Source organism: Channa argus, chromosome 6 (genome assembly GCF_033026475.1).
Source record: "Channa argus isolate prfri chromosome 6, Channa argus male v1.0, whole genome shotgun sequence".
Lineage (NCBI taxonomy): Eukaryota > Metazoa > Chordata > Actinopteri > Anabantiformes > Channidae > Channa > Channa argus.
The window spans coordinates 17673926-17696001 of NC_090202.1; the positions used below are offsets into that span (position 1 = coordinate 17673926).

At 38.3% G+C, this 22076-nt stretch overlaps 2 protein-coding genes across 4 annotated transcripts; both read right to left on the reverse strand.

The window, feature by feature from the left end:
* Positions 1-71: 71 nt before the first annotated feature.
* LOC137129367 (uncharacterized) lies at positions 72-8429 on the reverse strand. Of its 2 annotated transcripts, none has more exons than XM_067508429.1 (8): positions 8202-8429; positions 6602-6769; positions 6176-6222; positions 5331-5371; positions 4991-5074; positions 4517-4611; positions 3208-3331; positions 72-2528 (listed from the first exon to the last, which is right to left on the reverse strand). In XM_067508429.1, exons 1-8 carry the CDS (start codon positions 8223-8225, stop codon positions 1960-1962), a joined length of 1152 nt encoding a protein of 383 aa, XP_067364530.1. In that variant the 5' UTR covers positions 8226-8429; the 3' UTR covers positions 72-1959. The 2 variants fall into 2 exon arrangements, with proteins under 2 accessions (XP_067364530.1, XP_067364529.1); XM_067508428.1 differs by having other exon boundaries at positions 72-2543; positions 8202-8427.
* A 3037-nt stretch (positions 8430-11466) lies between these two features.
* LOC137129520 (P2X purinoceptor 5-like) lies at positions 11467-18894 on the reverse strand. Of its 2 annotated transcripts, none has more exons than XM_067508764.1 (12): positions 18460-18894; positions 17854-18004; positions 16906-16977; positions 15231-15306; positions 14842-14938; positions 14450-14530; positions 14190-14331; positions 13632-13696; positions 13380-13473; positions 13188-13253; positions 12994-13076; positions 11467-12322 (listed from the first exon to the last, which is right to left on the reverse strand). In XM_067508764.1, the coding sequence occupies exons 1-12, from the start codon at positions 18675-18677 to the stop codon at positions 12244-12246; spliced, it is 1224 nt and encodes a 407-aa protein (XP_067364865.1). In that variant the 5' UTR covers positions 18678-18894; the 3' UTR covers positions 11467-12243. The 2 variants fall into 2 exon arrangements, with proteins under 2 accessions (XP_067364865.1, XP_067364864.1); XM_067508763.1 differs by having other exon boundaries at positions 13632-13768; positions 18460-18893.
* Positions 18895-22076: the final 3182 nt, after the last annotated feature.

Genomic DNA, 22076 nt, shown 5'->3' on the forward strand with positions numbered 1-22076 from the left:
AGTATCGCTGTGAAAAGGGAAAATGTTTAAATGCTTAAGTTTGCATTTTGTGGTCTCCTCAACAAAAAACATCAAGAACCACTTCCAGGAACTGCGGCATTTAGGTATGAAAATTGTGGCATTTGTTTATAAGATATAAGATCTTCTGGTGAGGAAGAGCTTATGTCATATCTGCCACTGACGAGCTTATTGTTGTGCTGTAATGTCAGCAATTATCAATCAAATAAACCCTTCAGGGAATGATCATTTTCTGTACCAGGTTTAGGGTTATACATATATGAACAAACTTAATTATTCTATAGGCCCATAGAATGTATTAGCTCAAACAAGAAAACATTTAGAAATGTAAAAAGAACTTTGATTGAAATCCATTCTGAGTTCAGTTTCCCTCAAAATTTCCCTTTGATAGCAATAGGGAACATGGTTATGGTAAATGATGCCAGAGTAAATATTTGTAAGTATTCATTTCTTCATGTGGGTGAGTACTTTTGAGGAAGTGTTATAAACAGCGGACATGACTGCTTTGTTGTTTTGTAACACTTTCCTGTTCATCTCTGCTGTTAAAATGGAAGTGAACATCTCCTGTGTTGTCTCAGTAACAGTTTATTGTCTAACAGATGAAGCCTTCTACTGTAGATTTGTCTTCTCGTTAAATTTTTAATAATTGAACAAGCGCCTGTCCCCTCACAAACTAATTAACAGATCATGAAAAAGTGCCTCTCTCCTATCTGTGCTGTCATTTCTGGAGATGTGGGGATTTGTTGCTATGTTTACATTGTGAAGAGAGTTCAATCAGTTGTAGAAAAAGGAATTTTACAGACAAAACCATTCCTTAATCCCACTATTTGCAATCGGATGTAAACTCCTGTCAATCCAGATTAAGGCTTCACATCTATTACTTCAGAGGCTTCTCAAGCCTTATACCATCCTCTACCATCTGTACAAGTCATTCGGGGCCTGTATAAAAGGGAAGAATAGCTGTTATAGATGGTAATAAACTGTAAGAAAAAAAAAAAGCAGTGTTACGTTACCATTTTCACACACCCCTCGCTCATAACAGATGGTTTAAACCTACTTGTAATTGAAAATATGTCTCATAATAAGTTGCAAATGGCACAACAGGCATTGTCAGTCCTTTGTCTCTTCTTATCGGTGTCCAACTGGTGCCAGTGCTGCAGGACACTGTAAAAACAAAGCCTCCAGACATTCACCAAGAGCCATTTGATGACATCCGACTGTCTGTTTGGTGTGTTATGGCCCTTTAAGTCTGTCTGATGACATGCTCACACCGAAGCAGGGTTTAGCTGCTGTATTGTGCTTCCAGTATGTAAGTTAAGTTATGGGGACAAAAGCGTCAGTCCTCTTTAAAGGACCCCTTCACTAATTTTGAACTTGCTTCTTTTGGTTCTAGTTTGGGTAGTACATGCACATAATTGTCATTGAACTTCCCTCTGACTTCCGTATATCAAAATATCTCTCTACTTCTAGCTGAAAAATGCCTCTAACCTGCTTTTTCACAGCTCTTAATGATGAAAAACTTCTCCAGATGATGTCACCTGGAGGAGTTTTTCAGCTAAAGGCAGAGAAATATTTTAATAGAGGGAAGTCAGAGGGAAGATTAAAAGCATTATTGTACATTTACACACTAAACTAAAGCCATAGAAAGCAAGTGGAAAATTGGCCCTTTAAGTATAAAAATATAATTTCTGTTGATGTCATTTCAGGCCAGTATGAGCAGGAGGAATTATTACAGCTACCAGGCAGCTACGAGGCATGTGGTTCCATGTTGGGTTTCTAGACATTTGAACAATATGAGTGTATTTTAATTATTGTAGTTGCAATCAGAAATGTTAAAATGCTTGTTTAAGCATATTTTTACAGTGTGTAGAGTAGAAAGACCTAAGACAAGAAAAGTTTCGGTTATTTTAGGCGATGCACTTCCTCAAAGCAGCATGGTGATCAGACTGCAACAGTCCTGGTGTGCTGAACATTTTTGTCATTGAGTGAGAAACATTTTACCACAGAAGGGTTGAAATGCAAAGTGTTTACCTGGTAACATTTTTCTGGACTAACTAACGATTTCAACAGCATAACCACGAGGAAAAAACTCACATTTGCTTCCAACAGATCCACATCAGTGACAGATCGTGGAACCTTAGAGGGAATCTGGGGTTTACAGTCATGTTTCAAGCTGTCATCCTGGACTTTTGGCTGCAGCTGTCGGCCTTCCCACTCTTTCCCACTAGCTGTTGTAAAGTCTTGGGGGTAGACTCGATACTCAGTGAGCGGTCTGCGGCAGGTGTGCTGGATGGTGCCCCAGGCAGAACTGCTGTCACCTGGGTTGCTCCAGCGCTGGTGGTGGCTATGTGTTGGCGTCGCTCCACCAGGCAGGCTGACCATGTCTGCACAGCGATCTGGGGTAGCATTCTCTTGAGCGGGGAGGGTGGAGGACTTGCCGAGAAAGAGCCTTCTGTCTGATCTGTACGGCACGTCCAGATAGAGGGGTCCAATGGGTGGGCTCAGAGCACCTGAATGAGAGTGCACTGAGAAATTAAAGGAAATGTGACAATGATTCACTTTCAGAGATCCGGTTTTCTTTTTTAAACTGGCAGCAAACTTGAGTGTCATATTGAGACATCGCTGCAGCTGAAGAGTTTCTGTTATCGGTGAGATCACCACTAAACAGCTGGGCAGGTTCATCCTGCCATGTACAATATAACAGCTTAGCCGGTTTCACATTTCCATCACAATAACAATGAGATCAATAACAAAAACAGTGAGACACTTTGCACTGAAACTAGTTTGGTTAGATGAGGCAGAGCATGTGTTGGACCACTTTTCAATTGACAGCAACACCGGAAACAAGAGTAGGAGGAAATAAGAACATGGCCAAACACGCCAGTCCTTGTGATGTTGCCTTTGCCTTTGTAACTTCTAGGTGTGGAAATGTGTGCGATGCTTCGTTGCTATAAAGTAGTTCTCTATGCACCTATGAGGACACTGAAGGTGTTACAACACTTTTAAGTGGAAGTAAAAGATCAGAAAAAACATTTTGAGAAACACTGCATGATTCATTCTTCCACTGTAAGCACGAATCTGGCTTAGTCATAGCCTGATCACAGAGTCCTATAAATGCTATTTCAGGCGAGGCAGTTCAACTGAGGACATTAGAAAGCAAAATTGTATTGTTGTGGAAAACTGTTGTACCTGTGGAGCTGTGACTTTTCTTTGAGCCTTCTTTCCCACACTTTCCAGCTGGTTTCTTTCCAGTCTTTTGGTTCCTTTTGACCAAAGATTTAGATTCTGTCACTGCTCCGCTGACATAGAAACTCTGGTGAGGAAAAACACACTTTTAAATACTTGAATCCTCAAGGGGTAAAATGTGACACCTTTTCTAAAAATCTCACAAAAAAAAAAACAAAAAACAAAAACCTTTTCGTTTATGCTGATACTGAAATCTCTGAGCAAGTACTGGATAAGCGCCTATTAAATCTTGCAGATATTCAGCACCAGTATCAGGTTGAAAATACTGTTGTCTACTTTAGTGCTTTATGATAGACTGCCTCAAACCTAATAAGGGTAAGGCAGTTGTCCATGAAGCACAAGGTGCATGGCAGCAACCGCCATCAGCGTGTCAGTGTGAATGGTTGAATGAGAAGCAACATTGTATAGGGCTTTGGATAAAAGCCTATAAAAGCAGCCATTCACCATGTTACCATCAGCCTCAGCTGGTCCTTGTGTTTAGTGCGAATTAGCAAAGGTTAAGATTCTAACAAGCTAAGAGGGTAAAGACGACAGAACAGCTGTTGTTGGCATTTAGCACCAACAACTGTTGCACTTGTGCCCTCACAGAGCTGCAAACATGACTTTGTGTCTTTTGGTCTTGTTTGGTTGTTTTCAGCTACTGTATATTTCAACAAATCCTGTTCTCTGTACAGCCACACATTGGCAACGCTTAGAGCTGATGCTGATCCAGTACTGGCAGACTTTGCTTTGTTTGCTTGTCACTATGGTGGGCATTAGTCAGGAGGGGCACTGGATGACCTGCCATGAGCCCTCTAAACTCTTGCTACTCCCCCTCACACACACACACACACCCCACCCCGTCATCCTCCTGTTTTCACATCTCTCTGTGCCATGTGGCCCAGAGATTACACAGAGTGTTTGGACCATCTGTACTGTATTAAAACCCAACCAGTATTTGCGGTGAATGATTGTGCCATTTAGGACACCATTAGGACACCATAGGCTCTGTGGTTGTCCCAAGCTGGTGGCAGCTTAAAACTGATAACTTAACACTAAATGGCCTGTGTGCCAGTCTCACATGTCTGGTGTATTAACAGGTTAATTTATTGCTGCTCAAACAAAAAGTCGGCACAGATATTTCAATCCATGATGGGCAAAATAAATGGGTTTTGGCACAAGTCAAGCAACAAAACGGAGAACACCAACACACAGGTTTATGCTCGGCCACTCAGTCTGTTCTTTAATGGTTGTTTTTTAGCAGTGAAGTTACCTGGCTTGAGGACGATTTCTCCTTTTTCTTTGTGCCAGAATGATGAGCTCCTTTCCCTCCTTTGGTTTCAGCTCTGTGCTTTGTCTTCCGTTTCTCTAGATGGTTTTTACGAGATATTACAACACATGGCAAATGTAATAGGTTAGTGAAACCTTGAAAAAAGCAAAGGAAAAGAAAAAAACCCATACAAGAGGCCCCTCAGGAAGCTGATCTCTTTATGTATTGCACTTCCTAGGTTTAAAACTCCTCAGCAATGTAGCATGCCAGTGTTTGATTTGTTAACTTCTATATTTCTAATAAAACATGATCGTTGCAGGTATGTGTGACATTGTTGAATAAACCCACTGTTCTGGGTCACAGTCTTGATGAGAATTTGGTTCCGAATGCCCCTTGCCCATGTCTTCAGATGTCATGCTGAGAGCTCAAATGAGTGTTGGTATATAGATGAGCTTAACCTATTTATTTTCTATTTACCTTCATTGTGATTGTTGGCAATGTCGGCTAAATCTCCTTGGCTCTTGGCTGGCTGCCAAATTGCAGTATTACAACTGGGGTTATCTGTAGTGGAGTTAAATCACAAAGATTGGGGTGAAAGTTGGGATGAGTTGAGACCAGAGAGTTACCGCAGACTTCTGAGTCACATACAGGCAGACTGGCAGACAATTAGAGGGTTTTGGGACGTTTTTTTCTAGCAGCTTCCAAAAGCAATTATCTTTAACCATCCTAAGGGTGTCTTGGTCTTAACGTGCCAATACATTTAAACATTACGGAGGGCATTAAGTGCATTTCTCACTAGGAAACTGTTTGTACTTACCCAATGCTTCATTATCTGATGCAGATTTGTATATATGTGTTCTGAAATTAAAAAGAACAAAACGGTATAACACTACAATTGTGGTTTTCAGTATAATTTGAATGCTCTATAGACAGTGAGAAAAGGCAAAAACAGTTGGCAAAAATGACAACTATAAAGCTCATAAGCCACAGAACATGGATTAAAGGTAGATCTAGTTTAAACCACAGTGGAGACTCGAAGATGTGTTTCTTTCAAATTAAAGTCAGGGGAGAAAGGGTGTGGTGGGGATGGGGGACTATAGGCAGGTGGTCCTTGAACCTGCTTAGTTCAGCTCCCCCTAACCCTTAATCTGCCTTCTGCTGGACTGACAGTAAATAAAGCTTCACAACAAATTCTTTACCAAATAACACAATATACAAAGTATATATTTTTTCAACTGGTTCAAAAATATCCTTATTTTTAAAAGTCTTTTATTAAACAGTCAACGTGAGTTAAAAATGAGGAGAGGAACGTTGCTGAAAAGCTACTCTGCTGTGGGGAGGATTTACAGTATTACCTCTTAGTGATAATTAACTGGGAGCCTTTCAAGCCATGCTATCATGCTAAGGGAAAACCCTTTCACTTGCGTGGCTGCTTTCTGTTCCAGTATGCACACACACCCCAAAAAAAGAAACAGAAAGCAGGTTCTCAACAGATGCGCACAAATCTGCCAACATGGCAATTTTTTTAAATGTTTATACTAGAATGTCAAGATTAATGCATACAAAAGTAACAATGATACAAAATAAATTTTTCCCTCAGAACGACTTTGGGGCAACTAATACAACTGTAACATGTTTGCGTTTAGTTTTTAGTGAGCTCACCTTCTTTTCTTTTTTTTAGAGTTGGTTCCCTGCACATGAGACATCTCCTGAAGGACACACAGCATTTGTAGTCATATGTTAGTGTGTAACAGTCTGTATATTCAGATTGACTTAGATAACATGCATAATTGTTTATTTTTTAAGAGTATCATAGGATAAGAGTATCAGGATATAGTTTATAGCATTTATAAGACATGTATTTGGCGTAACAAGCTTGAATAAAAATGTCTGTGTGTCCACATTCAGCAACAGCTGTCAACCGGCTTTGTTTATCATTTCATAATCAGCTTTCTTTTACACGCACAGCCTGGTGGGAGGGATGTCCAAAAGTCACAATAGTGATTGCACAATTTCTAATCTGTTCAACATGCGTGTGCATGGACATGTGTTACTGTGTCTATGCATGGTGTTAAGTGTCCTTCTCACCATGGATATAGATCTTCCAGATCCTCTCCACTTTGTGTTATCATCCAGCAGAACCGCTGGGCTGCAGGAACGGCTGCATGATCGGCTGGAGGAGCGGCTGGGGATGGGCTGTGGTGGACCGTCACTAGAGCTCTGTACCACCTCATACAGGCTGTCCATAGACCCCTCCTGACACCATGTGCACAGACAGGCGTAATTTATATAATTATTTTTTCCATTCTTTTGGATTTAGACTAATGAGCAAGAGGATAAAGTAAAAAAGCTTTCAATATACAAACATTTTCTTCCAACATCAAACTCAAAAAAAAAAAAAACGTCATGAATTAATTTATTCATCCTGAACTAGTTTAAGGCACATACATGTACATTCATTGGAACTGTCAATTCCAGAGCCTAAAGCTCATATATTGCACAACATGTCTTGCATAAATCTTCATAGCATAGAAAATACAGACAAATCTTTCGAAATTTGAGTTATGAGGATTTGATATGACAGCAGGATACATTGCTGCTAATGCTGCTCTAAAGCTCTTTTAAATTTGCTCGTGAGGATTGAAATTCCTCAGAACATAAAATTCCTCGTTTGGCGTGTTTGGATTCCTTCTAGGAAAAAAATTACAAACAATATCTCTCCTCGTCGATCTTGTTTTGCCTGTAGGATTCTCTGTGTATTGTACAGATGGACATTTATGGCAATAAGACAAAGTGTTTTGTCCATAATGATCTGTCACTACAATCAGCTTTTCTCAGAGGCTTAAACTCTGCAGTGCAAAAGATTAAAAAAAAAAAAGTTTACGTAGGTTTACTTTTATTCTTTACTGGATTTGTGATCGAATAGACAGTGTATACCAACACATTTCCATTTTCCTGAGCACGTCTTTCTTGCTATTACTTGTTGCAGTATGATACCATTTGCATTGTAAGTTTAATTATGTTGTAAAATGTTTATGACCATCCCAGCCATCCACATTTGTGTCTTTTAGTGCTTTTTGTGTGTACAATCAGTCCTAAACCATGAATGAGTTGTTTGCACAACATGTCACTAAACATGTGATGGGGAATAACAGAGAGGGCGCTCATTGCAGTCACTGTTCAAGATTCTGCTAAATGCAGTTATTAGTCAACATCCCCAACATCTGCCCAAAGGCACATTTGTGTATACTCTTCCTTGTCCCCCACGTGCAGTGTGACAGCTGCAGCAGCATCTGAGTGACCATATGTGTGTGTGGTGTGTGTGCACCAGCCACTGTTGTCTCTACAGTTTCCTCACTTATCTTTACACTATTTGCGTTCCCTCCTTTAGCATTATGCATGACACCAAATGCACAAAATACAGCATAAAGTACACATTTGTAGTACTATTTAACAAAAATCTTTTCTTGTAGTAGATAGATGAGGTAAATTAATTAAAAAGTCAAAAAAGCAGATATTAAAATGTAAAAAAAAAAACAAAAAAACATTAACAGCTTACATATAATGTTGTGATTTACAGATATTTAATATTGTCATGGAAAAGATGTTATTTGCAATTCAAGTTCTCTTTCCCTTAACTATACACACAGTTTGATAGTAAATAAAGAAAGTAAAGTTTGTTTCTTACCAGTGAAAAGCAGAAAAGATTCATGCTGGCTGAGAGGTCTTGCGTTCAGGTTGGTTCGTCTGATGGATGTGAAATAGTGAGGTGAGTGACAGCCAGAGACCAGGAGACACAACAGCTCAGTGTGAGCCCAGCCTGGGTCGCCTGCTGTCTTCTCAGATTAATACCACAGTGAAATCCCTTCACTAATCCAATAGATGGACCACCACTACTCGCTGCTACCAGCAAAAGCAGAACTCACAGAACAACAAGCACAAGCCCACTATTGGTGGAGCAACAGACTCCTTGTTGTCAATCCTTGTCCAGCAGCCATGCTTTTTTTTTTTCAAGAGTGAGATAAGTATGATATGCTTTAGTAAACAATTAAGAGCAAAATTTATCAAAAGTAAAAATAGTAATTCTCTAAATCATAGCTCCTTTTGACTGAAATGTTAGTCTATATTATTCTATATCAATACATGCTGATGCAGCTCTATGCAGCACTACACTGTTTTACTACATTACAGTCAGGTTGTTTAATTCTGTGGTTTCCAGTATAGAAACCACGGGACCAGGAAGCCACAAGATAAATCAGATGGCTAGTTGATGGCTATATAGAAAAAATGGATACAAAAAAATTAATTTGACCCAACTACACTGTGTTGAACACAACCACATATTGTACTGTACACAATAAATGCTTTTATTATGTTTTTATTGTATTGGTATGTGTGTGGTTATCTGGCTGCACAAATGTATGGCTGTGAGATAAATTGCCCCATGGGGAAAATAAAGTTTGCCTTGACCTTGACTAATATGTTTAAAATTTATAAATAATACATCCATCAGAGGCAAAGGGTCCATGTCAGTGCTGTCTTATTTTAATATTGGATTTTTATTGGGCCTTGTTGGAGCTAGGTTTAGCTACTTTATATATTTCTCAGTGGGTTTAATTGTACAAAAATATATTATTATTTATTTATATTTATTTAAATGGACATTGTGCATTTTAAGCAATAGCTAAAAAGTTTAAATTAGTGAATAAGAAATTTAAAGTAAAAATACAGCAAAGTCCATTTACAACCAGTACTTGAGTAAATGTACTTCCATCTGTATCCAAAACCAAAACAAGTAAACCACTTGAAAACAGAAAATAATATCTAAGCTTCCAATCAGGCCTGTGAATGTTTGCAATAAATAACAGAAGTAGCTACTATAATATGTAAAGACTACACTTTAACGAGAGCTTCGTTTACAGCAGCCATGCCCTTATGCAGCTGCCAGTTACACATTAAAAGTGTTCATAGCAGGCATGCTAATTCTCACATTCTCAGCCACAGCTCTTTCCTGTGTGGGTAGTAGATGAGTGTACTATTTTTTGCTGCCCTACATGTGGCTTCATGCAGCTACTTCAGAACTTTAAATGATGGAAAGTTTTTGTTTTGAAGTAAATCACCCATAAATGATGCAATTGACTTGGGCAAAATTTGGTGTGCATGCTGTGATTTCTGTTTAAGTTTTTCTTGTTTGTTTTTTCATGTGAAGATATTTTCCTTGCATTTGTTGAATCTGCATTATTTTTTGTCCACCTCACAGATGCTTAACGGACGAAGTTGTATGTTTGTTTGTTTGTGTGTGACATGTATGAAGTGTGAAGCTTGCAATCTATAATCCACCAATCTTCCACTTCTGATGTCTGCTGAGCTGCTTCAATATAGAGAAGAACCAACACCCGCGCAAGAGATTAACACTTATGACCTATATTTTCATGTGACACACACAATGATTTGCTTTAAGGGGAATGATGTGTTTCGGGGAAAAGCATTTTGAGTCTACCCTGTTCTTTCAGCTTAATAATGTCATTGTTATATTCTTATATATGTGTGTTTTTGACCCAGTGTGAATGCTTTAGTTTTATCCTAAAAACAGGAAATACATTTATGGTTTTTAAAGGTTAATAAATGAGTGAATGGCAGGGCAAATAATCACCTTTTTACTGAGTTCAGTTTATGAGGCTCTTTAAAACTGACCAGTCACTCAGCATATTCCTACGTACTTCCTCTGTAGTTGGGAATTAATTGCATACTATTTTAAGCTGCCTGTCAAATCCATCAACCGCCGATTACAATTCATTCAACAGTGTTTGGTTTCTGGGAAGAGGTTCAGGCTACCAGGTACTCTACATACCTGCCAGTCAGTGGGTGTCACTCTTTCTCTACAAACAAGGGAGTAAATAAATGCTGCCAGCTGAAACACTCAGACCAGCTTTAGGTGTACAGCTTTGTTAATGACTCTTGAGCGAAGCATTTACATTTTATTGTCCAAATGAAACTTATTTGGCTCCAAGGTGAAAAACAGATTATATAAAGGAGCTATCATTCCTTTGCATGAAGTCAAGTGAGGATATTGTGGTTCCAAGAATGATATTACACGTAGGTTAAACATTTCCTATTTATAATAATCGGGCGTTGTGTGGCCAGTATGACTCATCACAAGTGCCACACTTAGGATCCATCCTGTCCCTAAGAGACTTACTTGGGTTGAATTACGGTACATTATAGTTGGAGTTATTGGGTGGACTGGGCAATTTTATTGGGTATGTGACAAATGCCTTGCAGCAAATTATTAGTTAGTTTAATTTATCCTTTAATAAATAAAATTTGCAATATGTGCCCTTAGGTAGCTACCTATGTCACATAAAATGTCACATAAAAAAATATGCTGACTGCATTTTTTCCACTGAGTCTTTTGCACAGCTCAAAAACCTGGATATGTTGAATCATGAGTAACCTGTGTAGAAAGTTGAAAACAGCAGGGACCTCTGTTGGTAACAATGGGAACATGCAGGACCAAATGCAAGTATTTTTATTTTTTCAAGATCTCTCAATGATATTTGGGCATTGTTCATGACTTCAGTGCTGCAGCCAGTAAAGGTGGAACTAATTTCAGTTACTTTATATACTGCAGGGTAGCATGCAAAATTTCCCTTGTAATCATAAATATTTGTTTCTATCTTCCCCAAAGTAACAAGAAATGCAAGTAGAGCTGATCATTTTTGCCTCTGAAATTTGGTAATGTGGAAGTAGCCAATAAAGTAGCAAAATACTAAGTTATCGTCAACTAGTAATAATGTACTCAGTTACTTTTTCTCCTCTGTTTGCAAATATGCAAACATGTAGTTTTGCAACAAAATATTTCTTCAAATACACTGTCAGTAATACTCTGGTAAACAGATCAGATTTCCTTTACAAGCAAGTAGCTTCAAATGAGTTATTTTATTGATGTGAGGTTTATTGCGTGTATTATGTTAAGAAAAGTGTCAGTGAGACAACAAATGATTGACTACTTGGTTATATTGGAGTCCTCCAGAGAACAACTATTTGCAGTGCAGTCACCTGCATCATGTTTCTTATTAATATCTTTTTTTGGACATAGGTTACAGCCATTGGTTTCTTTCGTAGGTATTAATAAATAAAGGTTTAGTCAGTAAAAACACTGAACAATGCACAAACTCACACAAATGACTCTGAATAATCAAACGTAGGAGGAAGCGACGGAATCATGCATGAGGTATTTCCTATTCAGTGGAATTAAATCGTCATTGAAAAACATAAACAAACATAAACAGGTAAGAAAGCAAAATGAAACATCCTCCATGTAAAAACTCACTTTGCATGTTTTCCCTGTGTATGTGTTTTTTTACAATACAACAATATGGTATTGTAAACAGTTCCTTTTCATCTTTAAAATGTTTGCAATAAATAAATATGTATAAAGTAATTTAAAAACATATTTATAGAAGTGGTCTGCAAGCAAGAAAACCAGGTTCAGATAATGTTGCTAACCTGTTAATATGTTTAAATACACTTAAAATGTTCATTTTTTATTCATGTTGCAGTTAGAGTTGTTACAAAAGTGAAACATGGTAACATAACTTTTTATGTCATTTTGCCTTGCAAGGGTTTCGCACTAGTCCAGTACAATTCAGGTTATGCCATTATATGCTTTGAAAAAATAATCCCATTTATTCTTCTTTTAAAATTAAAAGGCTCATACAGTAAAAAGCCTAAAATGTCAGATTCTCCTGCTCCATGGGATCATTCCTTTCTTCCACATTGTTGTCTTCAGCTGATGATTTCTTACTTCTGTGGACAGATTGTGTCGAGAAAAAGAAAACCATCTTTCATAGCAGGACGACATTGTATCCAAGAACATCAGCATTTGTTGACCTTCATATTGTCCAGTGTATTACAACAAAAATTATAATTATAACGAATGCATTGTGATTCATCCAACAGTGACTATGAATGATCCTACATGATATTTCACTTTGCTAGAGTCTGAGCTCTGATAAAAAAAACTGTACAGATGTATAAAGTACAAAGTAGCCTCATTACCCAAACAAATACCATATGTTATTTCTGCTAACAGGGCAATTTTTAAAACATGACAAGGAACTGGGCTTTAGCTAGATTGCTTTCAACTGCAGGTGTTGCCTCTCAGGTTAGGCAGAGATTACCCTCATTCTCCAATACAGAATGATCACAGCCAGGATTAGGTTGTTGAATAATGAACCATTGTTCTCAACCACATTGTGGTTGACCAGTGTAAATTATCAGGTATTTTCTGTTTTGTCTGTATCAAGAAAAATCCATTATCAAACCAGCAATTTGCAGGAGGAACAACTAATTTCATAACGATATGCTATAGGATACATTCATAGAAATGTCTCAAAATGCCAGAAATTACTTTTTGTTTAGTTGAATTATATAGTAAAAGAAAACTCTTGTGAAAACTTTTGTGTTGCTCATCTTACTTTGTTTCTTCAAACTTCCTCTCTCGATAAGAGTCGCCCTTCTTCATCAGGTAGAGAAGAACCATGTCACAGAAGAAAGCTCCCTGTTAAAGAAAGCTTTATGAAGTGATGTGACTGTCACATGTGATGAAACTGAACAAAATCACAGGCAGATGTTTTTAAGGCATAAAGGCAAAATTACTGATGCCACCTACAGCTCCCATCAAAGCCAGGCCTGAGCCAACATTGATGGCTGTTGGGATGATGTTGAACTTTCCTGCCTGTGGACCAAGCAGAAATAAAACAAATGGTAATGTTAAATTGACAGTTACTACATTAAAGGTTTCTGACATAAAGTTGTGTATTGTTTTTCAGAAGATTCATGTAGATCTTTAATAAAACGATACCTTCCCGTGCACCATGATGTTAAATCTGACACCGTAGACTTTGAATAGGGATCGATAGCGTTCGCCAGCAGCATTTCTAAAATACTGAGTTTGTCTGTTTGACAAACAGGGTAAATATGAGAGCACAAAATAATGATCAACTCTAGGTAGATTATAGTGGGACTTTTGGATAACTATCTAATTTGAGATAAAGTTGTGTTGTAAATCAGGACAATTGCGTCTGCACAAGTCTGTGTCTGCAGTGAGTCTCACCTGAAGTTAAATCCTGTTGCAATCGTCTTTTCGGAAATACTAATGTCCAAGCGAGTGAAGTGGTACTGTGGATGGCAGTAAGAGTATCCTTTGTCAAGGTCACAGTCCCATTGGATCACTATGCCAATGGAGCCTCCCTGGATACCCAAAATACGTGATCTTTGTGGCATGTAAATAACAATCTTTCCTGTAATTCCCTATTTCCACTCTGCACATTTAGTCCTATAAAGTGAAAGTGGTACTTCATCAAAATTCAGAAAATGTTTTCTCACAAATTGCATTTTGGGAGTGTGGGAGTTTTGTATAAAATGGCCATTACTGTACATAAGGAATGTAAAGTATTTGTTTCGTAAGTACAGTAAAAAATTATTAAAAAAAGTAAAGTATAAAACAAAAATCAAAAACATCTGGGAATAAATCTGTATATTCTTGAGAAATTCGGATTGTACTAGTTTGCATTGTGAAGCTTATTTGATTTTCCATGACTTCATTAGTTAATTTAAGGTGAAGGTTGTAATACTCACTAACTCTTATTTAGCTGAAAAGTATGATACTAACAAATGTGGCCATGTCCTGGAAGTTGTATCCAGCTCTCCTGGTGATGTCGCCCAGACGAAAGATGGGGCAGTAAGGATGGAGCTGCTCATCATACCGGCATTTTTTTAAATATGAGTAATCATTTGTCTCGAGAACGTTGGACCTTAAGTGTTGGGGAACACACAGTTTGCACTGATCAGTGTTTACAGCTCTAGTTACTGTATACAGTAGTGCACAAAGAAGTTTTGTTGAGTGATGAACACAGAAGAGCTAAAACTTACTTTGAGAATGAGAATTTGGGAAAGTGGATGAAATTCTTGATGTACATGGTGAAGTTTTCAGCGTTCGACAGCAGAGGCCCTCTGTAGAAGAAAACAATAAAATTGGACAAAAGCACCACACATTCTGTACCTGTATCTTTACCGGAGTTTGGTGGAACAAGTCGAGGAACTAAATTCACAAAACATTTCATAGGCAGAGACTATCGACCTAGAGGCTCTTGTTAATACAAGTGAAACCAGGTAACTTTGGCCATTAGATGCCAGCCTTAGAAGGGTTTGCAGTTTTGGGCAAGTAAGTCCAGGGTTTTCTGCCTCTATCAGACACTTTTATCATTATTTCCAATTGGAAATAATGGCTGCAAATGTTTCTCTGTGACTGGATTTCTCCTTACTGCGGTTTGAAGTTTCTCTCAATGGGGCACCAGGCGTAGATTTCACAGGTACCAGTAGAGTTTTTATTTTTTCCTAAACATCGGCCACTCATAATTCCTTAAAAAAAAAAAAAAAAACAGCAGAATAAGATGTCAGCCATTAGAAATATGTTCTGACTTTTTCATAAACTTCAACAGAAAAATAAAGTTCTTATTGAACTGAAACCAGTTCTCAACTATTCCTTCTTTTGTTATCACACTGATTTCTATTTAACATTACACACATTTTTATTTATCTTGAAAATACCATGACTGAAAGAAAGAATTTTCCCTTTTGAGATGATTCTTTTTTTTTTTTTCGAAATGGCACACCAACTTAATAACAGTGATGATCATTGTTTATTCCTCACCATTACCAGCCACTATCATCTTTCCCTTTTCACAGTCCTCATCATCTTGACAGTGGCCATTCAGCACTTTGGCATTCTAGGGACAGAGAAAAATGGCAGAGGCTCAAGAAACATCTTGATCCAGATCCTCTGAAAACAAAAACCTGATCTGTTCAAGTAACTGTGAGGCTACAAGATGCAAACAACAACATGGTTAAGTTTATAACTATGAAACTTTGGCCTAGGAAAGAAAAAAAACCATTAGAAATTAGGTGTGATGGAGACTTGTTAAAAATTAAGTTTAAATTAGAAGATTTCCACTTTATATGTTAAACTACTTACATTACCACTAGTATATATTTTAATCAACAGTTAAGTTTTATTAAGTTTTTATTCATATGTTGTTTGTGCACTTTTTAATTTTTATTTTTGATACATTTTGAAACGTTGGGGTACTATGAGTAAGTAAAAATGCTTTTAAATCAAGTAAAGGTTTCTGTTGTAGAGCAACACAAATAATATGAAGGGAAAATGTTGTCATGGGTTGTTCTTGGACAGATCAATGTCCCAATGATTTTTGTTGATACAGGATTGTGCCTGACTGTAGCATGTTACATGAGGCAACTGAAGGGTGGTAGCCTTTCAGAACTTCTGGTACTGCAATTGATGAGAGCTGAAATGTACACAAGAGCAGTGTTTGATGGCTGTGTACTGTTCTTACAGGCTTGCTATGCTTCTGGGCTGTTTGATGTCAGGCAAAAGGCCAAGAGAGCCTGAGTTTACATACCAAACGACCCTCTGGAAATGTGTAGCTAAAGATATCACTGAGGAACTTCAAAAATGTCTTAATTATAACAAGCACAAGCAATCTAAAACTTTTTTGAATAATTTTTTATTATGAACAAGTCATAATAAAATACTACTGGTAAATCCTATGCTTGTTTTTCACAGTAACAGTCAAATAACAATGTTCCACATTACAGAATGACTTTGTGGGGTCACTGAAATGTGTAATTGTCAATATACTTACTTCAAATACATTTAAATAACTGTAGTATGAAATTTAGATTAGATTTTTTGTAATGTAAATATCTATCATACAGTTTATGTCTCTGCAGTTCTTTTAAATAACCAAATGTCTTGTAGGGCGACCTACACACAGATGTTTCAGCTTGTTCAGTCATGCACAGCCAACTGTATCTTTAAAACATGGCTGTCTGGAATAGTTTCCAGATGATCAGATGTCAAACACTGGAGAGTGAGTAAAGTAACTTTAAAATAAACACGATTAGTCAGACAGCACAAAACTGCGAGCTGAACAGAGTGTCACAACACATCCTTCGCTCCAGTAAGAAGAAACACACTTGTATCCGTAGGTCAAAAGAATCTAAACCACACAATAACTTGGTCATTTCTATTACCATGAAAAGTAATATGAAACAGATGCTGCTATAGCCAGTGAAACTACTTGTGTGAGCATAAGTTTCTGAGTGTACAGTTTTCTCATCCCCAGAGGTGATGTCAGTGGCAACTGGACAGTTCTCACAGAGGTTTCCCCTCTCATTCCAGTTGCTATTGAACATTAAGCTATTGGCCCTTCACTGACTCACTGAGAATCTCCACAGTCACTTCTCTCATACCACAGTGGTCTATCATACAATTAGTGATTTTCAAAGCTAATAGGATGCATTCTTACCTCAGCACAGTATCCCAGCTTCTGGGTTGGTGTTTCTAAGAAGCTGGTCACAATAAACAGAACAGCTTCACCCTGTATGCAATGGAAACACTTAATTGATATTATGCCATGATCTCCCCTGTGCTGTCTCTCTGCCTCTTTCTTCAGCCAAGATTGAAAGTCTTAGTCGAGATTTTCCATAAAGAGATTCCCCTGTCTGATCCTACCACAGGCTATCAGCTGACCCAGCTCTTGCTTGTAGACCTGTCCCTCTCAGTGTTTATCCTATACCAACCACTTCCCCAATTCCTGTTTGTTACATAGTTGCTATAGAGCTATAGTTCCAGCTATGACCTTTGTTATGCACCTACCTGATATTCATCTGCTACACCTGTTGACGAAACCTCATCCAGGGCTTTAAAGTAATAGTTCAAACCTTTTGGGATATTTCCTTATTCAGTCTCTTTGCTAAGTGCTTGATGTGAGGACTGATACTGAAAACACTCTTATTTGTATAGCTAATGCCAAATAATCCACCAGTTAGTAAATAGAAGAAATATAGCTTTTAATGATAAAACTAGTGTGTGCTTGTGTATCTGTGATTGGCCAGTGGGGCATGCTGGCGCAGAAAGGTAGAGCGGTCATCCACTAATCTCACAGTTGTTGGTTTGATCCCCAGCACCTCCAGTCACATGTCAAACTGTCCTTGAGCAAGACACTGAAGCCTAACTTAGCAGCTCCCCCATCGGTGTGTGAGTGTGAGTGCAAATAGGTGAATAAGAAGCAGTGAAAAGCACTTTGAGTGCCAGTAGGTAGAAAAGCAACAACAGCAGGAGAGGCTTAAACACATTTTAAATCCTTGATGTAACCACCAGTATGTGCCTACCTTTCACCCAGTCTGCATCATTGTAACTCTGCTAAGGATGAAACCTCTGATAGGGCATCATGATGTCTTATGCTAAGTGTTACCTGTGGTGGGATGACGTAGTCCTCGGGCCCCCACACAACCAGACCAGACTCAGACGTGTTAGTCACTGAGACCCCCTTCACTTTAGTTATGACAGAGCTCTGGATAGCTTCATCTGTCTCCTGGTAGCCTTTCTTACTCAAGAAAACCCACCTGTGAGTAAGAGCAACTTATAAACATGTCTTTATCTTCATTGCCAACTTAACCAATGTGTTCTAAAAGTTAAAAACTTGTACTTAAAGCATCTTGTAATTTGTACATCCTCTTATATTCAAATTAAACATAAAACTAACATAAAGCATGTTCTGTAAAGACACTTTACAGTGTGTGTGACAGTACAGTAAATAATATCCTGCTATTTTCTTTGTTTAATTCGCCTTTATTTTGCTTTGTCTTCAGCGTCAGTTATGATCTAAATCATGATGGCTAAAACGTATAGCTCATTCACTTTAGGTATCAAGTCTAAAATATTCTCTAAACAGAACAGTGTTACTATGCTTTACCTTCAGTGGCATTACGCTTGATTTTAACCCTTCACTGGTGTTATTTATGCAACTTTACAGATTACATAAGCTAAAAACACTTTTAAAAGACAGTCCTTCACTTACCCTATAATGTAACCGATGATGGATAACTGAATCAGTCTGTACAAAACCCCAACTTTCTTATTTTTGGCAACAATATATTTTTCCGTTTTGTAGTCAAATAAGGAAAGAAAACGTCCTTTCAAGAAGCTCCCAGCCATCCTGCTTCTGTCTCTAGACAGTTTAACGACAGCAGAGATACAGTGTGGTGCACACACATACACACACACACACACACACATATACAGTCAGCAGAGGGCTTCGCTACAGCTGCAGACAGATGCAGCCTGCAGGAGGCGCAAACACAAACACACACACGCAGTCAGCCCAGTACCTGCACTGGGTCACTACTTAGCTCTCATTACCACTCACACTTCAACCTCATGATAGTGCTAGAGGAAAAGTTTTTACCAGCAGGATTCATTATCTGATCTCAAACTTAACCACTGTACCATGCAGCTCCGCCTTCTCTGAGTGCAGGCTTACTTAAAGGGCAACTCCACTAATATTCAACTTGCTCCCCATGGCTTTAGTTTAGGGTGTAAATATACAATAATGCTTTTAAACTTCTCTCTGACATCCCGATTTTAAAATATTTCTCTTCTGGCTGAAAGTGCCTCCAGACAACATCCCCTGAAAGAATTTTTTCATCATTAGAAGTTCAGATAATATCATCTGGGGGAGCTCTGGAAAAGCAGGTTCAACACGATCACAACTTCCATACTGTGAGCAACGACATGGCATCATCTGAACTGAAGATCCATTTAAGTGCTGTCACCTGGAGACATTTTTCAGCCAGAAGCAGAGAGATACTTTAATATAGGGAAGTCAGAGAGAAGTTTAAAAACATTATTGTATATTTACGCTCTAAGCTAAAGCCAAGGGGAGCAAGTTGAAAACTGGTGAAGTTGCCTTTTAAGATGGAGTTTAGTGAAGTTAAAAACTATCCTGTAGTCTGACAAGTCAACATTTAAAATTCTTTTTTGAAATCATCAATGCCATTTTATATACTAAAGAGAAAAGGGACCATTTGACTTGTTATCTGTGATAATGTCTATGGACACACTTAGATGCATTACAGAAAAAACTAAGACATTCCCTGACAGCAGATTTTGGAAACACCTCTAATAATTAACAATTTAGCGTATTTACTGTACCCGTCTCACCCGATAAGCCCTCTGTATTGCAGGTGATCCCATCCCCATCAGGGAGGAGAATGCAGTGTCTCAGGGCCAGGACCAGCAGACTAAAGGACAGCTTCATCCACCAGGCAGTCAGTAAACTCAACTCCCTCCTGGCTCTGCCCCTACTCCCCCTTCTGTTCCATTAGCACACAAACTCTGGCCTCCCCCCAACACAAACACACACACACCCCATCATCTCTGAACTCTTTTCACGCATAAGAACTGTCCACTCGCACTCACAAACTCATTCATTCACATACAAACACTGAACCCAGCGGCTGCACCAGTCACCTTCACCAGACTGCACCAGTTGGACCTCCAAATGACTTTCACCACACACTGATTAGGATATTTGCTAAGGTTTATTAATCTACCCCTGATTCAAGAAATACACAAACAATGTATGAGTGTAATCAGAAATATTGCAACTAACCTCTCAGAAGCAACGTTTGATTCTAATTTGACTGGCTTCATGAAGTCACAAAGATAAATGTGTTCTCCTTACTATCATAAATGAACACATACTAAAAGCAAAAATATCTCATTGCAGAATGGAAAGAGAGAGTAAACCTTAAATTTCTAACGTCCTTCTCTAGGATCACCACATCTGCCTCATAATTTTGTGTTCCACACTATCTCAATGTAAAGTCATAAGGCAGGTTCATGTACTCATAGATCAACTGCATCATCCATTTCAGATGTTGCCCAAATGGGCCGTCCAAGAAAAAAGTACTTATTTTCTGTGTCCACTATATGCAGAAGATATTCTGTAAAACATGGCTTTGACATTTTAATGTAAAGGAGGAAATATTTGCTTACCTCAAGCCTTATTTTCACAATGTCAAAGCTTTTGATGGGTCTTGGTGGTTTGTTTTTTTTTTTCATTTTTTGAAACTATTGCTGGTCCAGGTTGGCACAAATCTGGTCTTCCCCCCTCCGGTCGGCCCTGTCAACCACTTCCTCCTTGTATGCATATAGATCCATCCTCTACTTTCCTCCTAGTTGCCTGTTTAGTGCTAGTTTACCACCAAACTAAATCCTTTTTTCAATAGGGGATTTTTTTTAAACAAAAATTGTATATTTGTGATATTAAGACAAAGCAAATATGTCTCCAACACTTTAGTGTTACAACTTCTAATATATAAAGCTATTAATCCTTGTAACTAACAAGAATTGCATTAGCAGCCAAGGTTAATGTTAGCCGTTTGTAATTGGTCACTAAAAAGTACCTGCTAATGTGCCATTCTTGCTAGCAAACTCCCAGCAACTCCCGTCTTTCTAATTTATTTCTGGGACATCTGAAATACAACAAAATCACACCCCACTCACCACAATAAACTTATCTCTTGTAGACCCCTTCTAGGTTATATTGTTATTAAAATGTTATTAAATGTTAGCATAAATTAGCTAAATGTAGCTCACAAATTTAAGCTATCCACTGACTGTGCCCTGTTAGCCCTTTGTAAATTTACATTGACAAACAATACTAGGTTAGTATAAAGCACAGAGTTGGCTAAGATCTAAAATATAAATGTTTAATATGAGATAAAAGAGTAACCACAGTCACACAAACTTGCATAAGCTTCGTCAGGCGGAGGTGGGCGGAGCTTTCCAGAAGCGGATGTGGGCGGGGCTTTTCAGAGTGAACATCTTACACTGGAAGTGTTCATCTGCTTAATCTTTCTTTCTGATGTTGGAAAATCTCTGGAAGAGAACAAAGACTTTGTCATTGGATGTTTTATCTGTACTGTGTATAGAAGTTTTTATTGTGGTGATTTAGAATGGGGGGCGGCTGTAGCACAGTTGGTAAGACAGTCATCTACAGGGCACAGGGCAAGCAAGCAGGGTCAGCAGTTCAAGCCCTGGTCTTGGCTATATGTCAAAGTGTCTCTGGGCAAGGCACTGAACCCCCAACAGCCCATCCCCAACTGTGCAGTGCTGGTCCAAGCCCAGTAGAAATTGGGGAGGGTTGCATCAGGACATGCAGCATAAAAACTGTGCAACCCCAAACTTAAGGGATAAGCCAAAAGGACGAAAAAATAAATAAGTAACTCCTGGTTGCCAGACTGGGGCACACACATTTGGGAAATATTTAACAGTTTTTAAACTCAAATTTGAAAACCTGTACTGATGGATTTTTGTGTAAACTACCACAATACCATTGAACACAAAAGAGGGGAGTTCATGTTTCAATAACACACTGCAACAGTAACATCAGTAACAACAGTATTTATCCTATGAAACATTTCATGAATAAAACATGGATCACGGTTGAAATTTCAAGAAAACTGCAAATAATATGAACGTAAAGGTATGTTGGTGATTTCCTGCATTATTTAGCCCTTTGCCCCTGATTCAATTCAGGTAAACACAGCAGACCCCACTGTGCCATTGTGCCCTGCTGCCTCCAGATATGTCAAAGATTTTATATAGTGCAAAGCAGCTGTAAACAAAACA